A 21,131-nucleotide genomic window follows, 5' to 3' on the forward strand; every position below is an offset into this window, starting at 1 on the left:
TTATAACATCATTGACTATATTCCTCATGCTGTACATTACAGCCCCTGATTTATTTGTTCTGTAACTGGGTATTTATACCTCTTAATCTCCTTTACCTATTTTGATCACTCTCCACCACCTCCAACCTCTGCTAACTACCAGTTTGTTCTCTATATCTGTGGTCTGTTTCCGTTATGGTGGTGGTCATTTTTGTTTCTTTTGTTTTGTTTTTTAGATTCCACATATAAGTGAACTCTTACAGTATTTGTCATTCTCTGACTTACTTCATTTAGCGTAATTCTTCTAAGTCCATTTATGTTGTAAATGGCAAGATTCCGTTCTTTTTTATGGCTGAGGACTATGCCACTGTGTGTGTGTGTAACACATCTTCTTTATCCATTTATCAGTGGACATTTACGTATCTTCCGTATCTTGGCTACTAGAGATAATGTTGCAGTGAACGTGGAAGTGCATGTATCTCTTCAAATTGGTGTTTTCATTTTCTTCAGATAGATATCCAGTAGTGGAATTGCTGGATCATATGGTATTTCTATTTTTAAGTTTTTGAGAAATCTCCATACTGTTTTATATAGTGGCTACAGCCAATTTACATTCCCACCATCAGTGCACGAGGGTTCTCTTTTCTGCACATCCTCATCAACACTTGTTATTTCTTGTCTTTTTGATACTAGCCACTCTGACGTGTGTGAGCTGATACCTCATTGTGGTTTTGATTTTGCATTTCCCTGACGATCAGTGATGTTGAGCATCTTTTCATGTGTCTGTTGGCCATCTGAATGTCTTCTAGAAATGTCTATTCACGTCTTCTGCCCATTTTTTAATTGGGTTGTTTGTGTGTGGTTTTCTTTTTTTATATTGAGTTGTGTTTATATATTTTGGCTATTAACCCCTTATTGGATATGTGATTTACAAATATTTTCTCCCATTCAGTAGGTTGCCCTTTCATCCCTTTCATCTTGTTGATGATTTCCTTTGCTGTGCTGAAGCCTTTCAGTTTGATGCAATTCCATTTGTTTATTTTAGGTATAATGGAACTTTGTACGAATTGTTAGGAGAACACAGAGGAGGGTGTGTCTAAACGTGATGGTGTGATACAGAGGATTAGGAAAGGATTTACAGAAATTTATTTGAATAAAGATTCTAAGAACTGTGAGAATTTAGACAAATAAAGGATACATTTAGGTATCTTGGTTTTTAGCACGCATATGCAGTCCTCGTCCTTGTGTATCTCCTGTTTCCAGCTTTCTTTCTTGCCTGCAGCTGACTCTTTCCTCCTCTCCCTTTGCCCCAGGCCATGATGGTGGCATGATTGTATTTAAACTGGAACGGGAACGGCCAGCCTATGCTGTTCATGGCAATATGCTCCATTATGTCAAGGACCGATTCTTACGTCAGTTGGATTTCAACAGCTCCAAAGATGTAGCTGTGATGCAGTTGCGGAGGTAAGTCAGACCTGTTCCCTCCCTCCAGACCCTCTCGTCTGTCGCCAGAGCTGATACCCACAAACCGGACTCTGTTCTTCCAACGACATTTTGGATCTCATCTCCTCTCACAGATTGAATCCCTATCGGGGAGGCTGCTCAGTTTAAACCCCAAGAGCATGGTGGGCAAGGAGGATGCCATGAGGAGAATGGGAGTTTCCCTAAGGAGAATGCTAGTGACCCTGTGCAGAGGAGACCATAACTGCCACAGTCCACCGGGTCTCTTGCAAACCAGAGTCTCCTGGTAGAGAGCAGCCCAACTTGGTGACAGGCCTTTTTCCCTCTGTTTGGCATTTCTGTAACTCTTCTTTGCTTTCCAGCAAAATGCACACATCTCTAAACTAGAATATATGTCTCTGGAAGCTCTTAACTCTGAAGATACGATAACCTCTGGGATGTCTGGCAAAAAGAACTGTCCTCTTGGAAAGCCAGCTGCATCAGCATGCTGAAACATTCATGGTGGCAAACTCTGGCATGAGGGTTTGATAACCACCCTCCAGCATTACTACAATAAAAAGATGGGTTTATGTGAACACTCCAAGGGACAGGAGAAATTAGCCAGAGACAGAGCATGTCATGTTACTCTGGTGTCCCCTGCAATTATGTGTAGGAATTTGTACCCAAGAAGAACCAATCTCACTCACTACAGTGAGTGCTAACCCTACCTTCCGTTGAATAATTGGGCTTGTACTAGGGTTTGTCTTTTTAAAACTGTTTGTCAAAGCTGAATTAGGGATGTCCCCAAGCCTTAAAGGAAGGAAGAGAGTAGATGCAATATTTATTTTTATTCCTGATTATAAAAGTGATGAGTATATGTGTAAAGACTGGATAAGTAGGAGGTGTGGGAGTAATTCCGTTCTTCCGTCCTTATTCCTCTTCCGTTTTTTCTCTTTTTTTCCATGTATAACTCCAGTGGTTCCAAGTTTCCGGTGTTCAATATGTCATACAATCCAGCAGAAAATGCAGTCCTACTGTGTACGGTACGTAACTCATGGAATCCTCCTAGGATCTTCCCATTTCCCATAGGTCTCTTTCTCATGCCCTTAGAGAACCTCTAGCGGCTCCTTAGAAGCCATTTAATGGTCATTTTGAGAGAGCTAACCCAGTAAACAGGCTCAAATCAGGTCCACTCCAGTGATGATAAACATGTTAGGGTTTGTGCACTTCTCTTGCATAAGGCTGACGATCTCTAAACTTAATGGAGCATCAAGATGAATGCCCCAAATCACTACACGTATATATATCCTATGCAAAGAGGATGTTTATCTTGATTCTTCCATGTGGGTAAAAGTGTAGAGCTGACTTGGAGGAGGGTTCCTGTCAGTGGAGTTGGCTTCAGGGTCAGCAAGTAGCTCCCACATTTCTTGCCATATAATTTGGGGGAAAAAGAAATGACATTCTAGTTTTAGTGCCCTGTTTGCCAATTAAAAAGAATGAAAACCTGTCTTTCCCCATATGACTTTGAGTGTCTAATCCAGTCCTTGTTCAATATCTAAGAACATTTTTCTCCTGACAGTTGTCTTTGCTATCTTTCCTTTGATTTTTTTTTTTTCTCCCCTTTGAACAGACTTTAAAGGTGATGAGTTGTGTGCAGGTAGAGCAACCAGAATATTGGGGATTTGGTTTGTTAATTTTTGGAGCCGAGAGCAATCCTTGCTTCCTTTCAAATATGATCTGCATCTTTGGAGGATACAAAAAATAAAGTGCTGTGAATTCTGAGCTCTTGGGCAATGAGCCTGAGAATTTTTAGCTGTAGAAACATTCGCTTGCCCTCTGGGTGAAGAGTGAGGAAGGGATACCTTCGAATTGTTGTACGATGGCAGTTTTCTGTCGGAATGAACTGCCGCCTTAGGTTCCTCTCACGATTTGACCTCTCTCTGTCGTCCACAGAGAGCCAGCAATTTAGAGAACAGTACCTATGACCTGTACACCATCCCCAAGGACGCAGACTCCCAGAACCCTGACGGTAGGTGCTCCCTCTGTCTGCCGGGCTTTGCGCGCAGCTCTTCTCTCCTGCGCAGTCGCGGCTCTTCAGGGTTTTCACGTTCCTTCCCCAGGCTGCGGCCACATCACTCATGTCTGTTGGCTGGGGCCGCTGACAGTTGCATCACAGGCGACCATGGTGTGAAATATTCATGTTCCTCCTTCATTTTATTACTCCAGCTAGATATATATATTTTATAATTTGGTTATTAGAAACTCTCCATTTTCTCTTTCAGCACAGCATGTTATCCTAGTTTATTGTCAGCTGATATGACTTTCACCCCGGTAGTTTCATTTATTTAAGAATGTGGTTCCAATCTTGTAGTGTCTCATCCTGGGACTAGGGATTTATGCTCTCCCATCCACTCCAGATCCGAATAGGCTTCCTTTTGCATGTCAAAGAGATGAGGCTGCTCGCAGCCCCACACCCCACCAGGGATCCCAGGATCCAGCTGAGACCCCCGTCTACCTCTTCCATCACCACCACCCCTTGTTGAGTCCTTCCTGTTAGAATTCTGGACAGCCTTCTCAGAAGCTCCTTGCAGTCCACTTCCTCCCGTTGCTTTACAGAGTGTGTTCCTTGGGTCCCCACCTTACTAGCACGCTTTCAGGACACTTTAGACTCCATCAGCAGATTGTGAGAAGTCGTTTTGCTAGCCCTGGCCCTGTTGTGGGTGCTACTGTGTCGTTAGCGTTGCCGAAACGATTCACTCTTTAAAAAAAAAAAAAAAAGCATGGTCCTGGTGAGAAGAGAGGAAACCTGTATGTCTTTGGCATCCATAAATCAGTCTTCCCTATAAATTAAACAGTGAAGCCATTTCTGACCAAATTTTATGACTGTGTCCCTCCCTACCTACCTCCTTACTCTTTTCCCCCCTGTTTTTCAGTTAATAGCATTTAAAATACCTTAGTTTTGTTTTATTACCACTTTTGTTTTCTCCATCTTTCGAGGGAGAGAATAATTAGTAAAGGAGTACAGTGCAGCCCGGTGACAGGCAACAGAGAGGAAGAGGAAGAGAAAGAGCAAAAGCTTGACGAGTGTGGCTCCCCAGCCCCCGGAGCGTGGGGGTGTCGGCTGTGATAAGAATTGCCTGTCATGCACAGGTGCTGGAGGAGTGCAGAGCAAGGCTGGCCCGCACGTTCTGTCCACTTTGCTGCCGATGCTAATAGATAGAAGTATTTTGGGGCAGCCTTCTGTGTATGACCCTTGAGGTGTCCCTGAGAGTGGAGAGCCCATTCAGAATTCTAATCAGCCAGTGAAATGTTGGGGAACCGAGGAACATTTATAACTTTCTTCAGGCTAATAAGAATGATTGACATTTATGGAGCAACAGCTTGGTGCTAAACACTGCCCCGCACAGAGCTCATCTGCCTGTCAAGATTTAGTTGGGAGCGCTCTGCCCCACCCTGCTCTACCCGGAGGTCTGCATTTGCATGTTAAAAGCAGCAGAGCAGCTGCGTCCTGGGGAGGGGGCTCTCTCTCTACTCCAGCTTGTGGAGCTAGGAGGTCCTAGACGCTGACAGGCTGCATGCAGCGCTCGGCAGCTTGGCCAGCCAGGCCCTGCTCGTTAGCTTGATGGAGTGTGCTGTCTCCCAAGATGGGCGGTTCTTCTGCCAGTACATGGTGTTGGCTGAAATGCATCCACTTGGCCTAGAGAAAAGAGGCTTGGCAGGGGTGGAGGTTGGAGTTTGGAGGGGACTGGTGGGGAAAAGTCACTGACAATAGCCTCAGGTTACAGCTGAATTAGTTAGGAAGCAGCTGAACTGGCAAAGCCAACATGGCAGCCAGCAAGACTGGCAGCTCCGTGGCACCTGACTCTGTCACCTGCCAGTGGCTCGTCACACGCTCCCGCCCTTTGCTTTTGTTCTCAGCTCCTGAGGGGAAACGATCCTCGGGCCTGACAGCCGTTTGGGTTGCTAGAAATCGGTTTGCTGTCCTAGATCGGATGCATTCGGTGAGTTAAGCCTAAAAGGGGAAACTGATTTTGGCGTCGTGGTGGCAGTGGTCTAAGTATCGCACGAAGAAAGAGCAGGTTTTCTCTCTGCTCACTGCCTGGGGAGTTGTGATCATCATGCAGATACCCCAGTCGCCCCATCAAGCAACGAAACCTGAAAATTGACTTGATTGGGTTGATAATCACTGTGGGTCTGAGCTTGAGAACCAAGCTAACGTCACTCTTGACAACACAGAAGCCAGAAAACATCAAATCTGAAATAGGTGGGCTGGATGAGGAGTGAATCCTCCTCCTCATGCTAACTACCACCACTGGTACTTAAAAACGTAAGCAGTCCTGAACGAGACAGACAAAGCTCTCTCAAGAAAATATGTAACAAAAATTTAAGCCCAGAAGTCTTGTCCTCTCTCTGGTTGAAGGAGGAATTCAGACTTCAGTTGGATTTCTCAGGATGTTTCAGCTGGGGGGAAAAAGCAAAAGCTCTCAAGGCCCCTGGAGAGGGTTTGGGTTAGAGTGGGCTGCCTGGAGTGGTGACTGGCCTGGACAGGAACAGCCCAAACTTGATTTCTTGAAGCTAAGGAACCCTTGCTGAGGCACGTCAACTGTCGTCATCTGACGAACACACATTTCTGATAACCCCACCTTTGGTCATTATTTCAGCTCCTGATCAAGAATCTGAAGAATGAGATCACCAAAAAGGTGCAGGTGCCCAACTGTGATGAGATCTTTTATGCTGGCACAGGCAACCTCCTGCTCCGAGATGCAGAATCCATCACGCTCTTTGATGTTCAGCAGAAGCGGTAACATGTCAGGTGCCCCTAAGCAGACAGGCATATAGTGGATGAGGGTGGACCTCTGTAGTGGGAGCTTTTCTCCCAGTGAGTTTGCCTCAGGCTTGGCCACTTTTGTGCTATAACTCTAAGACTTTCTCGCCACTTTTCCCTCTGGGGTCACTTTCCATCCTCTCCATACTAGCATCGCAAGGAGGGGCTTATTTATCAGTTGGATTTATCAGATGGATTTCTCCAGTTTTTGGAGCACCTGAACGAAGAATGCTTTTGGGACTTAGAACTATGGGCACGTAGGGGTGAATAGCATGGTTCTTGTACTTAGAGGAACTTAACAGTCCACTGATGAGATCAGACATACACAGATTCCCTAATAATACATGTGAATGAGGGGCAGGGAGTGAGGGAAGGGAAAGTGCACGGTGTGAGCCAAAATGTTTCCGTCACTCAGCTACCATACAGAGAGTGTTTATTTGGTATTATTTTAAGAAACTGGGGCTTACATTAATTTGGATATGAAAAGCATGTAGGTCTTAACCTGGGATGAGGGAGTCAGGTCCACTTAGGTTCACCTTTCTCTGTCCCAGGACTCTGGCCTCTGTGAAGATTTCTAAGGTGAAATATGTTATCTGGTCAGCAGACATGTCCCACGTAGCACTACTGGCCAAACATGGTAAGTCTTCATTATATCCGCCCTGATTTAGGGACCAGCCCTTCCCTCCCCATCCCTGCCAGTCTGCTTCACTCACCCTGTCCAGCAGAGCACTCATGCCCTTTGCCTCTTACAGCCATTGTGATCTGTAACCGCAAACTGGAGGCTCTGTGTAACATTCATGAGAACATTCGCGTCAAGAGTGGGGCCTGGGATGAGAGTGGGGTATTTATCTATACCACAAGCAACCACATCAAATATGCCGTCACCACGGGGTAAGTGAATCATCTGATAACACAGAGTGGGAGAATGTAGCTCTTGAAATCACTGTCCTGTCTCAAGGGATGTAACTGAGTCCTCCTTGAACCTTCTTCGTGGGAAATCTTTGTCGGGCACATTTGTGCTAGGCACATCTGAACATTCTTTTTCAACTCTTTAAAAAATTGTGACATATGACCCGAATGCAGACAAATGCACGGAGTCCATACAGGGAGAATAGCAGATTGTCATGTAGTGGACGTCCGTGTCCCTGCCACCCAGGTCAGGAGCTACAGCAGAGCTGGCAGCCAGAAGCCCTCAGCCTTGATCACAACCACCTCTGCTTCCCACGCAAAGATCACATTATTCTGACTTCTATGGAAATTTCGTCCTAGCTATTCTTTGTAATTTTACTGCCCAATATGTGTCTTAAAATAGTATGCTTTAATTTGCCTGGTTTTGAACTTCATGTAAATCATACTGAATATATTGTTTCATATTTTGCTTATTTTGCTCAATATTTTGTTTGTAAGATGCATCCATGTTGTAGCTGTAATTTATTTATTTTCATTGTGTAATATTCTATTATATGAATATACCGCAGTTTTATCAGTTCTACTCTAGAGGGATGTTTGAGTGATTTCTAGGATTTGGCTACTGTGATGAACAATGTTCTTTTAAACATTCTTTTACATGTGTTCTGGTGCAAATGCACATAATGTTTCTCTAGAGTGTCCACCCAGAGCCGAATTGCTGGATCATAGAGTATGCGTATCTTCGCGTTTACTAGGTAACGTGAAACTGCTCTCCAGAGGGGCTACCGATTTTCACGTCCACCAACATGGTAGAAAAGCTTCCTTGCTTACCATCCTTTCCAGCCCTTGCCTTTGCCAGACTTATTTTTGTCTATCTGGTGGGTGTGTAATGGCATCTCATTGTCATTTTACTTTGCTACGCTGATTCCTAATGAGATTGAGCAACTTTTCAATTGACCATCAGGATTTCCTCTTCTGTGAATTCTGTTCAGGCCTTTTATCTCTTTTTTTAATGAGTTATCCTTTTTAATTTTAGGAGTTCTTCATATATTTGAGTGTGCATCCTTTGTCAGGGCTACGTGTTACAAATCTTAATGTTTCTTCCCATTCTGTAGCTTGTCTTCTGATTCTCTTTATGATGCCCTTTAACGAACAGATGTTCTTACTTTAATATAGTTGAATTTATGAATCTTACCTTTTATGGGTATTGGGTTTTGTATCTTCTTGAATAAATCTTTATTGACTCCAAGATTATAAAGGCATTCTTTTATATTCTCTTGTAGAAACTTCATAGTTTTGTTTTTCATATCTAGGACTGTGATCTGCTGAAGTTCATTTTTGTGTATGGTGTGAGGTGCAGGGGGCTCAGTTTCACAGTTTTCCTTACGGACACTCAGCTGTCACAGAGTCATTTACTGAAATCAGACCAATCTTTACCCCCTCGTTCTGCAGTGCCTTCTTTGTCACGTATGAATCATGTTTCCAAAAATGCAAGGACCTATTTTCTGTGGGCTGTGTGTTGATCTCTGATCTCATTCTGTCTTAAAGTATTACAGCTTTAGGATTTTTCACATCTGCTAAAGCACGTCCTCAGATCTTTCCCACTTTTATTTTTTAAAGTTATTAAGCTATTTTCTAATTACTTTTGCCTTGAAAAGGCAAATTTTCAATTTTTTTTTGCCTTAAAAAAGTATGTTAGAATCAGCTTGTGAAATTCCATGCAAAATAAAACCAACAAAGAAAACACACTATTGTGATTTTAGTGGGATTGCATTGGATCTGTTTGTCATTTTGGGCCTAATTGACATCTTTACAATATTAAATTTCCTGATCTGTGAACATGAGGTAGTAACTCTTCATTTATTTAGGTGTTCCTAAATAAGTGTTTACTCTTTCAGTAAGGTTTATAATTTTCTCCATGGAGATCTTGCATTTCTTTAGATTATTCTTAGGCCCTTGGTAGTTTTCAATGTGATTTGTAAGTGGATAGTATCCATTTAAAAATTTAATTTTCTAACTTTTTATGATACTTAGAAATACAATTACGTTTTTAAATTGATTCTATTTCAGAGACCTTGCTAGACTTTTATTATTTCTAGTAATTTGTCTTTTTTTCACAAATAATCATAGCATCTTTGGGTAATGATGGTTTGTTTCTTCTTTTCCAGTACTTATACTTTCATGTGTTTGTCTTGCACTGACCAGAATCTCCAGCATAGTGTTGAATAAACATGGTGATGGCAAACTTTTTTGTCTTGTTCCAATTTAAAGAGTGAGCTTGGGGGAGCCAGGGTGGCTCAGTTGGTTAAGCGTCCGACTCATGGTTTCAGCTTGGGTTGTGATCTTGGGGTTGTGAGATTGAGCCCCACGTTGGGCTCTGCACTCAGCGTGGAGTCTGCTTGAGATTCTGCCTAAGATTCCCTCTGCCCCTTCCCCTGCTTGCACTCTCTCTCTCTTAAATAAAATCTTCAAGAAAAGAAAAAGAGTGAGCTTTCAGTGTATAGGCATTATGTAAGCTTGTTGTAGACTTCTTTAGAGATAGCTTTTATTTATTAAGGAATTTCCTTGCTATAGCTGAGATAAATATTGAATTTTATTAGATACCTTTTCTGCATATACTGAGGTAATCATAGGATTTTTCTCTTTTTATTGATTAGTGTAGTGAATTAAATTGATTTTTAAAAAATGTTAGACCAGTGGGGTACCTGAGTGGCTCAGTTGGTTGAGCATCTGCCTTTGGCTCAGGTCATGATCCCAGGGTCCTGGGATCCAGCCCTGCATCGGGCTCCCTGCTCGGTAGGGGGCCTGCTTCTCCCTCTCCCACACCCCTGCTTGTGCACGTGCTTTCTCTCTCTCTCTCTTTCTCTCTGTCAAATAAATAAATAAAATCTTAAAAAAAAATGTTAGACCAACATTGTATTCCTGATACAGATCTAACTTGGTCACGATGTTTTACCCATTTCTGATATTGCTAAATAAAATAAATTTTATTTATTTATTTTTAAAGATTTTATTTATTTATTTGACAGAGAGAGACACAGCAGAGCAGGAACACAAGCAGGGGGAGTGGGAGAGGGAGAAGCAGGCTCCCCACTGAGCAGGGAGCCCGATGCGGGGCTCGATCCCAGGATGCTGGGATCATGACCTGAGCCGAAGGTAGATGCTTAACGACTGAGCCACCCAGGCGCCCCTTGATATTGCTAGTTTTAGTTTGCTAGTATTTTGCTCAGGATTTTTACATCCATGTATGTATATATATGAGATTGGCCCATGACTTCCCTTTTTCTTTTTGTCCTTGTCAGGTTTTGGTGTTGAGGTTGTGCTAATTTCATAAAATAAGGAAAGTAATACACCTTCCTCTGTTCTCTCAGTGAGTTTGTAATAAGATTCGGTTTAATTCTTCCTGAAATGTTGGGTAGAATTTGCCAGTGAAGTCATCCAGGCCTGGATTTTTTTATGATTCAGTTTATCTTGTGTAACAGTTACGGGACTGTAGGGGTTTTCTATCTCTTTTTAGTCAGTTTTGGTAAATTTTACTTTTCTTGGAATTTGATCGTTTAAAAAAGTTTACGCCTATCCTCATCCTGCAGGAGCTAGAATAATATCCCCTTTTCCATTCCTAATATTGCAATTCTACCTTTTTGTTTTAATTAGCCTCATGAGAGGTTTATCAGTTTTATTTAGCTTTTGCCTTTATTGATTGAACTTCTGTGTTGTATTTTTGTTTTCTATTTCTTAATTTTGTGATTGGCTTCATTATTTTTCCTAAGTATATTCTTTGGTTTAACTTTTAAAAGAACAAAACTTTTGAGTTGGGTGCTTATTAATTTTTATTACATTTTTATTTTTTATATTATATTTATTAATTTTCTAATATATGTACATAGAACTCATTAGTTTTTGGTGTTTCTTCTAATACAGTGTGTGCACTTAGCATCCCGGATTATCAATCAAATTTTGTGTTAGCGATGCCCATAAGTTTTATAAACTTTTAGTTTTTGTTCAGTTTAAAATATTTTTTGCTTTTTATCATTTGTATGTCAGAACTTCGCATCTCCTGCTCTTCTCCTTTTACCTGTAACTTCAGGGAAGGATTTAACTGGCCCAGTGATTGTATATCAGAACTTTAAATTTAACTTTCAGGACTGATTCCTTAGCCATGTCTGTTGGCTCTCAGAATTGTAACTTATGAAGAAAGATCATACCATGTGCCCCGTGTTTTCCTGCTTCATACAAAAGAAAAAGTAAATGTGGCATTTAGTTCTGCTCTCTTTTGAATTGCTTCCCATCTGTCCCATTGTGCAAATGGCACTTGGACAAAGAGCAGTGAGAAGATAAAAAGTTGTGTCCTAAGCTTGTTCCAGGTCCTCACAGGCTGGATTTTGCCCCTCATTTGCTGAAAGTTGTGCCCCCTAACTCCTATTTGCAGGGACTACGGGATCATCCGGACTCTGGATTTACCCATCTATGTCACGCGCGTGAAGGGCAACAATGTGTATTGCCTGGACAGGGAGTGTCGTCCGCGGGTGCTCACCATTGATCCCACTGAGTTCAAGTTCAAGCTGGCCCTGATCAACAGAAAATATGATGAGGTATGAAACGAGAATGCGCACTAGGGGTGTGAGAGGGCCAGCACTCCTTTTTCCTTCTGAGTGATCTCTCCTTCCTGCCCCACCCCACCCCACCCCAAATGTCTAGGTACTGCACATGGTGAGGAATGCCAAGCTAGTAGGACAGTCCATCATTGCTTACCTCCAGAAGAAGGGCTACCCGGAAGTGGCACTGCATTTCGTCAAGGATGAGAAAACTCGATTTAGTCTGGCACTCGAGTGTGGAAATATTGAGGTGAGGGAGACGTGGTCATTAGCCCCATTTCATTGCAGAGAAGGTGATAGGGTTAGGGTCGCATTGCGAGGATGTTATTCTGGGCTTGCTTCTTCGGGAGGTATGATGGAATTTGAGATTTTTCTAGTTGTTAGGTAGAGCTGTCTTCCTGTTGCTTTTGGCCCATCTCTGCCACTTCCTGTCTCTGCATCTGCCATAGCATTGTTACTGTTGTCATTATCGGTCATTCTGAATTCATTAACTTCTAGAATTGGAGCAACATAGTGTGGAATCTGAAAAATCTCGTTATTTCCTTCACCTCTTACTTGCTGATTGGCTGCTTAGATGAAGAAGTACTTGTGAAATGTTGGGACCTAGAGGGGTGCCTCGCAGCTCAGTCGGCATCTGATTCTTGATCTCAGCTCAGGTCTGGATCTCAGGGTTGTGATTTCAAGCCCTTTGTTGGGCTCCACACTGGGTGTGGAGCCTACTTAAAAATCAAATAAAATCTTTAAAAAAAATGTTGGGACCTAGAGTGTACAGGCGTTTTTTTAAATGGGAAGAGGGCTTAGGTGAATTGACTTTTTAGTTGTGAACTTTCTTCTTTTATTATTTCTTCTGTCTTTCCTAAAGCCCCTGTGGATCTTCAAACTTAGCAAGTAGAAAAAAAGGTAGCTAAGTAGGAATTGGCCCTACGGAATCAGCAAATGGCAGGAGATGATTTTGTTGTAAAAGTAAATTTCGGAGGAGAAGGATAATGTAATGTGATTCTTTCCATGGAGCCAAAGGGACTCTGTTTGGTGATAGGATTTTCAGTAGAATTAGACTGAACGCTAAGAGTGATTGCAAGTATAGAGAGCCTGTGGGAGATTTATGTAGAGGCAGATACTTTGACTGTAGTCCCTGATTTTGAGTCACAGTATCTGCCAACCTGTTAACTCTGACCCTGGGGACTCTTTAGATTGCTCTGGAAGCAGCCAAAGCACTGGATGACAAGAACTGCTGGGAAAAGCTGGGAGAAGTGGCCTTGCTACAAGGGAACCATCAGATTGTGGAAATGTGTTATCAACGCACCAAAAACTTTGACAAACTTTCTTTCTTGTACCTTATCACTGGCAACCTAGAGAAACTTCGCAAGATGATGAAGATTGGTGAGTCCCCAGAAACTAAGGATGGGAAGAGCGGTCCTTGGGGGAAGGAGGAAGGCAAATAGAGGAGAATGAGAACTTAAGAGAAAAGCCCTAACTTGGTATCTCTTACTGACTTGCTGCAGCTGAGATCCGAAAGGACATGAGTGGCCATTATCAGAATGCCCTCTACCTGGGTGACGTGTCCGAGCGGGTGCGGATCCTGAAGAACTGTGGGCAGAGTAAGTAAGCATGCGGGACTCACCAGCTCTCTTGGGGCTTAGATAGTATTTTCTCTTCGTGGTGAATTACCCACGTATAGCGGTGAGATGTTTCCCTTTGTTGTGCATTTTTTCAGAAGAGACAGCATGCTCCTGTCAAGCTCAGGAGACATTCTTCAGAGCCAGGTGGAGGTACAGCCAGAATATTCAGTCTGGTCAAGCACTCTTAGGAAAACAGTTAATAGTCATGGAGGAGCTAGGAGGTTTTAAAATGTCCTGAAGCAGAGACCCTAGTAAATACACTTGACTGGTTGCCATTAGAATTTTATTCTTTTACTTCAAGCCTGGAGGTTTTACTCTTTTACTTATTTATTTGTTTATATATTCAAGGGATATTTTCTTTTCCTTTTTTTTTTTTTTTTAAAGATTTTATTTATTTGACAGAGAGAGACACAGCGAGAGAGGGAACACAAGCAGGGGGAGTGGGAGAGGGAGAAGCAGGCTCCTCACTGAGCAGGGAGCCCGATGCGGGGCTCAATCCCAGGACCCTGGGATCATGACCTGAGCTGAAGGCAGATGCTTAACAACTGAGTCACCCAGACGCCCCTTAAGGGATATTTTCTGAGAGCCCAGTATGTACCAAGCACAATACTAGCATTTGAGATACGCTAGGAAACAAGAAAGGTGAGAGATGTGGTTTGAGCGAAGGTGCTAAGCAGTAAAGGGGTCAGACTTGCCATATGTTGTAAAGGTGGAAACTAGGTGATTTATTGAAGGGCTGGATGTGTGACGTGAGGAGAGGAGCCAGGGATGATTCCAAGATTCTTGTCAGCACTGATGCGAGAGTTTAAGGATAAGCGACTATATTAGTTACTGCTGTGGAGCAAATTACCCCAAAGCTGAGCAGTTTAAAACAACAAACGCTGATTACCTCAGCATGGCTTAGCTGGGTGCCTCTGGCTCAGTGTCTCTCAGGAGTCTGTGATCGGGGCGTTGGCCAAGACTGCAGATATCTCAAGGCTTGAGTGGGGAAGGATCTCCTCCCACACTCTCTACAGGGCTGCAGGCAGTCCTCAGGTCCTTGTGGGCTGCTGACTGGGAAATGGGAATTTTCTGCCATGTAGGCGTCTCCTTAGGGCACTTTACAGCATGGCAGCTGGTTTCCCTCAGAGCAGGGGATGGCATCCAGGTGGAGGCCACAGTCGTATCCTAATCTCAGAAGGGACATCCCATCACTTCTGCCATGTCTTGTTCATTAGAAGTGAGTCAGCAAGTGCCTTCCACACTGAAGGTGTGGGTGTGGGGGGGATTTTGCACAGACTTGAAGACCAGGAGGCAGGGATTGCTGGGGGACATCTGGAACGCTGTCTACCACAACGTCTGTTTTCTCTGCAGAGTCACTGGCCTATCTTACGGCTGCTACTCATGGCTTAGATGAAGAAGCTGAGAGCCTGAAGGAGACATTTGACCCAGAGAAGGAGACTGTGAGTCTTTGTTTACATGGGTGTCTGGTTACAGGATGAACTCTGAGATCTGGGGACAGTTTAAATCTACAGACGTTACTCTCCTACCTGGTTACCAGGAGAGGCAGAGAAGCAAAGGAGATCAGAGGAGGCTCTGTAGCCTTCCCTGCATGATTCCTGAGAGCTGTTTGTTTTTAACCTTCTCCCACCTTTTAGATCCCAGACATTGATCCTGATGCCAAGCTGCTCCAGCCCCCTGCACCTGTCATGCCGTTGGATACCAACTGGCCCTTACTGACTGTGTCTAAAGGCTTCTTTGAAGGCTCCATTGCCAGCAAGGGTAAGCGCCCACCCCTCTGCAGTGTTTTTGTTATTGTTTGTTTTGTGAAGAGCTGTCCTACAGAGTACCCTCAGCTCCTTTGTCCTTTCTTCTGTGTGAGATCATGGAGCACAGAGACGCCAATCTGAGCTACGGTACATGCTTTTAAAAATCAAATAAAAGCATTATGAGATCATTAGAATTTGGAAAATAGGGGGAGAAAAGAAAGTTGTGTCTTAGTCCAGGCCTCCGACAACCGCTCTGAACATGTGGGTGCATTTCCTTAGGCTTTTCCATATGTGTGGTTGGTCACTCAGTCCCGTTCAGTATTTCATCGTTCACGATGTACGGTCTTAAGGCACCAGGGCAGCGACCTCAGACTCTGGCATGCGGGCGTATGCAGACCTGAGCTACCTCCCGCCGCTACTCCCACCCTTGCCCGCTCTGGTTTTCTTGGCTGAGAGCTTAGATAGACCCCTGGGCATCTTGTGCCCAGGCCTGCTCATCCCTCCAGCTCTCACCGACCCTGTGTCCCCATGCCACGCACACTGTAGAGGTGGTGGCTCAGCAGAGCTCTCAGCAGGAAACTCTGAGAGTTGCTAAGTAAAGAATGGTTCAAGAGGGGCACCTGAGTAGCTCAGTTGGTTGAGTGTCTGCCTTCGGCTCAGGTCATGATGCTGGAGTCCTGGGATCGAGCCCCACATCGGGCTCCCTGCTCAGCAGGGAGTCTGCTTCTCCCGCTCCCCCTGCTTCTTCCCCTCACTTGTTCGAGGGTGCGCACGCTCTCTCTCTCTTTCAAATAAATAAACAAAATCTTTAAAAAAAATGGTTTAAGAGGCAGGTTTTAGTAGCAGGAAGGCCTTTCCATCTCTCTTCTATTCCCTCTCCCTTTGAAAACTACTGCAAGTTAGCGTAGCATATATACTACAAAAATAAATAATAAACAAGAACACTGAGTGGACAGGGCCTTGGCACCTGCTTTTGTAGGGATGCAGCTTGCCTGCAGAAGAGGCCAGATCTCAGACTTGCCTGGCCATAACCAGTTCCTTTCTGTTCCTTCTCTCTGTAGGCAAGGGAGGAGCACTGGCTGCTGACATTGACATTGACACTGTTGGCACCGAGGGTTGGGGAGAGGATGCGGAGCTGCAGCTGGACGAAGGTAAGAGTGCACTTCTTGGACTCCTGGAAGGATGGTGGCCTGGCTGGGGGCTGGGTTGTGGGGCACTCCTGCAGGGTTCCAAACCATGGGACCCATAAAGATCCTAGCATTGTGCTTTCTTTGGGCTAAAGATTGTATCACTCTGCAAATCCACTTTGAGCCTGGATTTTCCTTACAGACGGCTTTGTGGAGGCTACAGAAGGTCTGGGGGACGACGCTCTTGGCAAGGGACAGGAAGAAGGAGGCGGCTGGGATGTCGAAGAGGACCTGGAGCTCCCTCCTGAGCTGGTGCATGGGGTTCTTACCCTTAGAAGGCTCCCTCTGCTTCTCCCTATGCAAGCCATTGTCCTTACCGCTCCCGACCTGTCCTGAGGCTCCCGAAAGGGAGGGGGTCTAGACCGTCCTGGTCTGATGCTTGTCTCCATTTGAAAGAAAGAAAGAAAGAAAGGAGATAATCAGGTTGTGCCAACAGCAGCTTATGAAAAGGCAGCAGGCTTTGTTGTCTGAATTGGAGCTTTTGGTGTATCATTTTGTTACTGGTGAAGCTGCTCGTATTTTGAAGGTCTTCTCCCACAACCATCCCCCTTCCTCCCCAGTCGAGTCTGGGAACAAGGTAAAGGGCTGTGTTTAGATTGATCAGCACAAAGTGCTTGAATGGCTTACAAAGTGACTGACCTGTTTTTCTCCTAGGATATACCCCCTGGGGCAGCTGGGGGTGCTGAGGATGGGTTCTTTGTGCCCCCCACCAAGGGAACCAGCCCAACTCAGGTAAGTAGAGAAACACAGCCCTGTGAGCATGACTTTTGGTTCTGAGCTGGCTACACTGACTTAATGTATAACGAGTGGCTAATACTTTTCTGGTCTAGATACAGAGTAGGATAGTTTGGGAGGAGAAAGGGCAAAGTTTTACTTGGCTTGGGTTTTCTGTTTCTTGTTAGATCTGGTGCAATAACTCTCAGCTTCCAGTTGATCACATCCTGGCAGGCTCTTTTGAAACAGCCATGCGGGTAAGTCGTAGAGTAACGTTGGCTCTTGTGGAGTGTTCCTCGTTCAGGGTCCCCAGGGAGAAGGTTGACTCATCTTAACCAAATGGAAATTAACCTACCCACAAGGGCAGAGGTGTGTCTTTATCGTGGAAACCCTGGTCTTGCCTAAGGAAACTTGCCTCATAAGGCCTTCCTCTTAGTGCTTTCCATTTGGCTTAGTAATCTCTTCAGGTGGATCCTACCAGCCACCTCCCCCCCATGTATAGTCTGCTTTGTGGCTCACATCAGTGAAGTCAGCGCCCCTTCACGAACAGGTGTGTGTTTTGAACGCTAAACCGTATGTTATGATGGCAGTAACAGTAACTACAAATGCAACAACCACGAACATTTCCTCAGTGTTGACTGTGTATCCGGCACTATCCTAAATGCTTTATAGGTATTATTAAATGCGGTAGGTCCTATAATTGTGATTTACTGATGAGGAAACAAGTACAGAGAAGTACCTTGCCCAAGGTCAGCTGGTTTTTCAGTGGCAGGGTCACAGTTTTTGTGTTTCTTTCCTCCTGTATTCCAGCTCCTTCACGACCAAGTGGGGGTGACCCAGTTTGGCCCCTATAAGCAACTGTTCCTACAGACCTATGCCCGCGGCCGTACCACCTATCAGGCCCTGCCCTGCCTGCCCTCCATGTACGGCTATCCTAATCGCAATTGGTAAGGCCCCTTGCTCCTGACTTCTGTCTCTTCCAGCTTGGGGTAGGTATTTCAGATGGTAGCCTGGGGGACAGTTAACCCTTGTCCCAGAGCTGAGGTTTCCTAGTAGGAAGAGAACTTGGGCTTGACACTGCATGAGGCTTGGTTTATACATCTGCACCCAGTTCCCCCTCCTGTTTCCCCCGTTGAGTCTGGTGGAGTCCCGATTCTCCTTTCTTCTTCCTACTTTTCCAAACGTCCAGGAAGGATGCAGGGCTGAAGAACGGTGTACCAGCGGTGGGCCTGAAGCTTAATGACCTCATTCAGCGGCTGCAGCTCTGCTACCAGCTCACCACCGTTGGCAAGTTTGAGGAGGCTGTGGAAAAATTCCGCTCCATCTTGCTCAGTGTGCCTCTTCTCGTTGTGGACAATAAACAGGAGATTGCAGAGGTAGGAGGGGCAGCTGCTTGTTGCAGTCCTGGGCACCCCCACATCCTTGCCTCTGCACCGTGACCTTGCTTCGCCCCTCTCTGCAGGCCCAGCAGCTCATCACCATCTGCCGTGAGTACATTGTGGGTTTGTCCATGGAGATAGAAAGGAAGAAGCTGCCCAAAGAGACTCTGGATCAGCAGAAGCGCATCTGCGAGGTACTGTCTCTGGGCCTCTGCACAGCACAGAGGTGTCCTCCCCCTCCCCCACCAGTAGATCTGAATTCTGGACTTCTCAACCCAGATTGCAGTCTGGGGAGTAAGAGATATTTGGGCCCACTTCTGTGAGGAGAGGGTGTATTTTTCTGCCCTTCTTCATTCCGTCAGTCCTCCATCCCCAGGGGGCAGAAGATCCCTCTGCCGTATAATCAGTCCTGTTTTTGTTTGCCTCGTGTGGTGATTAATGCCCCTGCAGCCGCCTATGCCTATGAATGATCTGTGTGGGCTGTAGCATCAGCGGGGCATGTGTCCCTCCTTCTGTCCACCAGATGGCAGCCTATTTCACCCACTCAAACCTGCAGCCTGTGCACATGATCCTGGTGCTGCGGACGGCCCTCAACCTCTTCTTCAAGCTCAAGAACTTTAAGACAGCTGCCACCTTTGCTCGGCGCCTGTTGGAACTTGGGCCCAAGCCGGAGGTGGCTCAACAGGTAGATGGGAACTCCTGTAAGCGTAAAGGAATCAGATCGCTTACGTGGAGGGAGTAGACGACCAAGGCCCTTGCCTCTGAAACAAAGCACTGAAGAACAACATTCAACAAAAGGACCCAACAGAACGCCATCCTCTTTACTTAGTGGCGTGGGTGCCTCCTTTTGTTCCAGGAAAGGGAACTTCTAACTCATTCGGCCGTGGTGCAGGTGTAAGAGGGACCTACTCCCTAGAATAGCTCTAGTCTTCCTGTGCCTACGCTCTGCTACCCATTACCACCACCGCTAACCTGCACACACACGAGCTGCTACTTGTGTTCTCTAGAAGCATTCCTCTCGGGCAGTCGAAGCCAGTCTTCACCCTTTGAGTCCTGACCCTGATAATTCCCAGACTTGGGGGAGGAATATGGGTCTAGATCCATGGAACCACTTTGCTATTGAGAAGGGGAGATCCTGATACAGCAGGAGCGGTAATTGTGACCCCTTCACATGTGTCCTGTATGGAGGACATATTCTGATTTCACTCAGTACAATTGCATCTTGAATCAAAGAAACTATAAACAGTGGTGCTGAGATCATTTGAGTTCTGGTTTGCAGTTTTTGGTCCTCTTAAATAAAATATTCCTTCCCTCCCTCAGACCCGCAAAATTCTGTCTGCTTGTGAGAAGAGCCCCACAGATGCCTACCAGCTCAATTACGACATGCACAACCCTTTTGACATCTGTGCTGCCTCCTATCGGCCCATCTACCGTGGAAAGCCTGTAGAGAAATGTCCGCTCAGTGGGGCCTGCTATTCCCCTGAGTTCAAGGGTCAAATCTGCAAGGTCACTACAGTAAGTACTATTCTCTAGAAATGCATCCAGGATATTGAGGGAAGAGGAAAGAGAAGGACACATGTTGGTCCTTTTTTCTCCTGTATTTGCCTGCAGCTCCTTGAGGCAGTGATACTGTAAACAATCAGTAAACAGATCAGTAACAGACATTAACAACGTGAACAACGTACACTTCTGTCCTCCCTGAAGAGTGGAGGGAGTAAGCTCTCTGGGCTTTTCACCCTCACAAATCCCTAATTTTTCCCTCTGTTTCCTTTTCCACAGGTGACAGAGATTGGCAAAGACGTCATTGGTTTAAGGATCAGTCCTCTGCAGTTCCGCTAAGGCCCCCTCTGGTGTGTGCAGGTCAATCACCATAGTTCCTCCGGAGAATCAGTCTCTTTGTCCTTCTAGCTCCTTCTTCCTCAACTACCCTTCAAATTATTGACATTTAGCTTTCCTGCCCTAAGACGTTGTGTCACTTTCTCTTCTTCTATGGCGAATCAGAATGTCTACATTTGACTATTTCTCATCTCAAGGGTGACTACACTTGTGGTCGCAGTTGGCCTTGTCGTCCCAGCTTAGATCGTTCAAGGAACAAATGAAAACTCAGGATGCGCATGTGCTTACTGAATTCCTTTAATATTTATCCTTTCCCTCCCCACCCTCTTTGTATCTTCTTTTGGAAAGAAGCAGGGTGTAATAAATAAGATCCCATCTTTTACTCAGCCACAGCAAACTCTTAGCCATCCCCCATTTTCCTTGGACATTTAAACTCCCAGGCAGGTACCCTCTGTGTGTGCCCAGAAACTTAAAGTCTGAGAAAAAACTGGTTTTCCAAAAATGCACATCACCTTTTATTGATTTGTTCTTTATAGCCATTGTTCTTGTGTTTTGTTTCTCACCCTTAATAAAGTAAATTTCTATGAGTTTTGTGACCCCATTTGTTTCCCGGACACCCTCATGTTCCTACTCCATGTAGCTGCCTCACCAAAGCAGATAGCTTTTTTTTAAATCTTGTAATTAAAATTACTTACTTAGAATTACTTACTCTTGTAAGTAAGAAATGCCCATTGTCTTTAAAAAAAAAAAGCATATACTGTTTATCTATTAAACTGTGAGAATGTAGAAAGCAAGTTTAGCTCCCCTGTTCCATTACTGACGACGGCAACCTTACCCCCTTTTCCTAGTTACAGCCAGTACTTACTGAGCACCTACCATGTACCTGTCTCTGTTCTAGAT

At 44.8% G+C, this 21,131-nt stretch overlaps 1 protein-coding gene across 2 annotated transcripts in view; it reads left to right on the forward strand.

Annotated features, from left to right (window-relative positions):
• Positions 1-20,818, forward strand: part of COPA (coat protein complex I subunit alpha) — a 42,950-nt gene extending 22,132 nt beyond the window's left edge. Inside the window, exons 11-33 of one of the 2 annotated variants that reach the window (XM_036091427.2) lie at positions 1,293-1,443; positions 2,396-2,462; positions 3,373-3,448; positions 5,338-5,420; positions 6,081-6,220; positions 6,796-6,881; positions 6,970-7,135; positions 11,583-11,745; positions 11,852-11,998; positions 12,939-13,128; positions 13,251-13,346; positions 14,721-14,809; positions 15,005-15,128; positions 16,177-16,266; positions 16,445-16,554; positions 16,957-17,034; positions 17,205-17,273; positions 17,827-17,963; positions 18,206-18,392; positions 18,479-18,589; positions 18,919-19,080; positions 19,716-19,910; positions 20,175-20,818. In XM_036091427.2, the coding sequence (XP_035947320.1) occupies positions 1,293-1,443; positions 2,396-2,462; positions 3,373-3,448; positions 5,338-5,420; positions 6,081-6,220; positions 6,796-6,881; positions 6,970-7,135; positions 11,583-11,745; positions 11,852-11,998; positions 12,939-13,128; positions 13,251-13,346; positions 14,721-14,809; positions 15,005-15,128; positions 16,177-16,266; positions 16,445-16,554; positions 16,957-17,034; positions 17,205-17,273; positions 17,827-17,963; positions 18,206-18,392; positions 18,479-18,589; positions 18,919-19,080; positions 19,716-19,910; positions 20,175-20,234 (2,777 nt within the window). In that variant the 3' untranslated portion in view covers positions 20,235-20,818. The remainder of the gene's footprint in view (positions 1-1,292; positions 1,444-2,395; positions 2,463-3,372; positions 3,449-5,337; positions 5,421-6,080; positions 6,221-6,795; positions 6,882-6,969; positions 7,136-11,582; positions 11,746-11,851; positions 11,999-12,938; positions 13,129-13,250; positions 13,347-14,720; positions 14,810-15,004; positions 15,129-16,176; positions 16,267-16,444; positions 16,555-16,956; positions 17,035-17,204; positions 17,274-17,826; positions 17,964-18,205; positions 18,393-18,478; positions 18,590-18,918; positions 19,081-19,715; positions 19,911-20,174) is intronic. The other variant, XM_036091428.2, reaches the window with a different exon arrangement.
• Positions 20,819-21,131: the final 313 nt, after the last annotated feature.

The sequence above is a fragment of the Halichoerus grypus genome, chromosome 7, assembly GCF_964656455.1.
Source record: "Halichoerus grypus chromosome 7, mHalGry1.hap1.1, whole genome shotgun sequence".
In the NCBI taxonomy this organism is placed as follows: Eukaryota; Metazoa; Chordata; class Mammalia; order Carnivora; family Phocidae; genus Halichoerus; species Halichoerus grypus.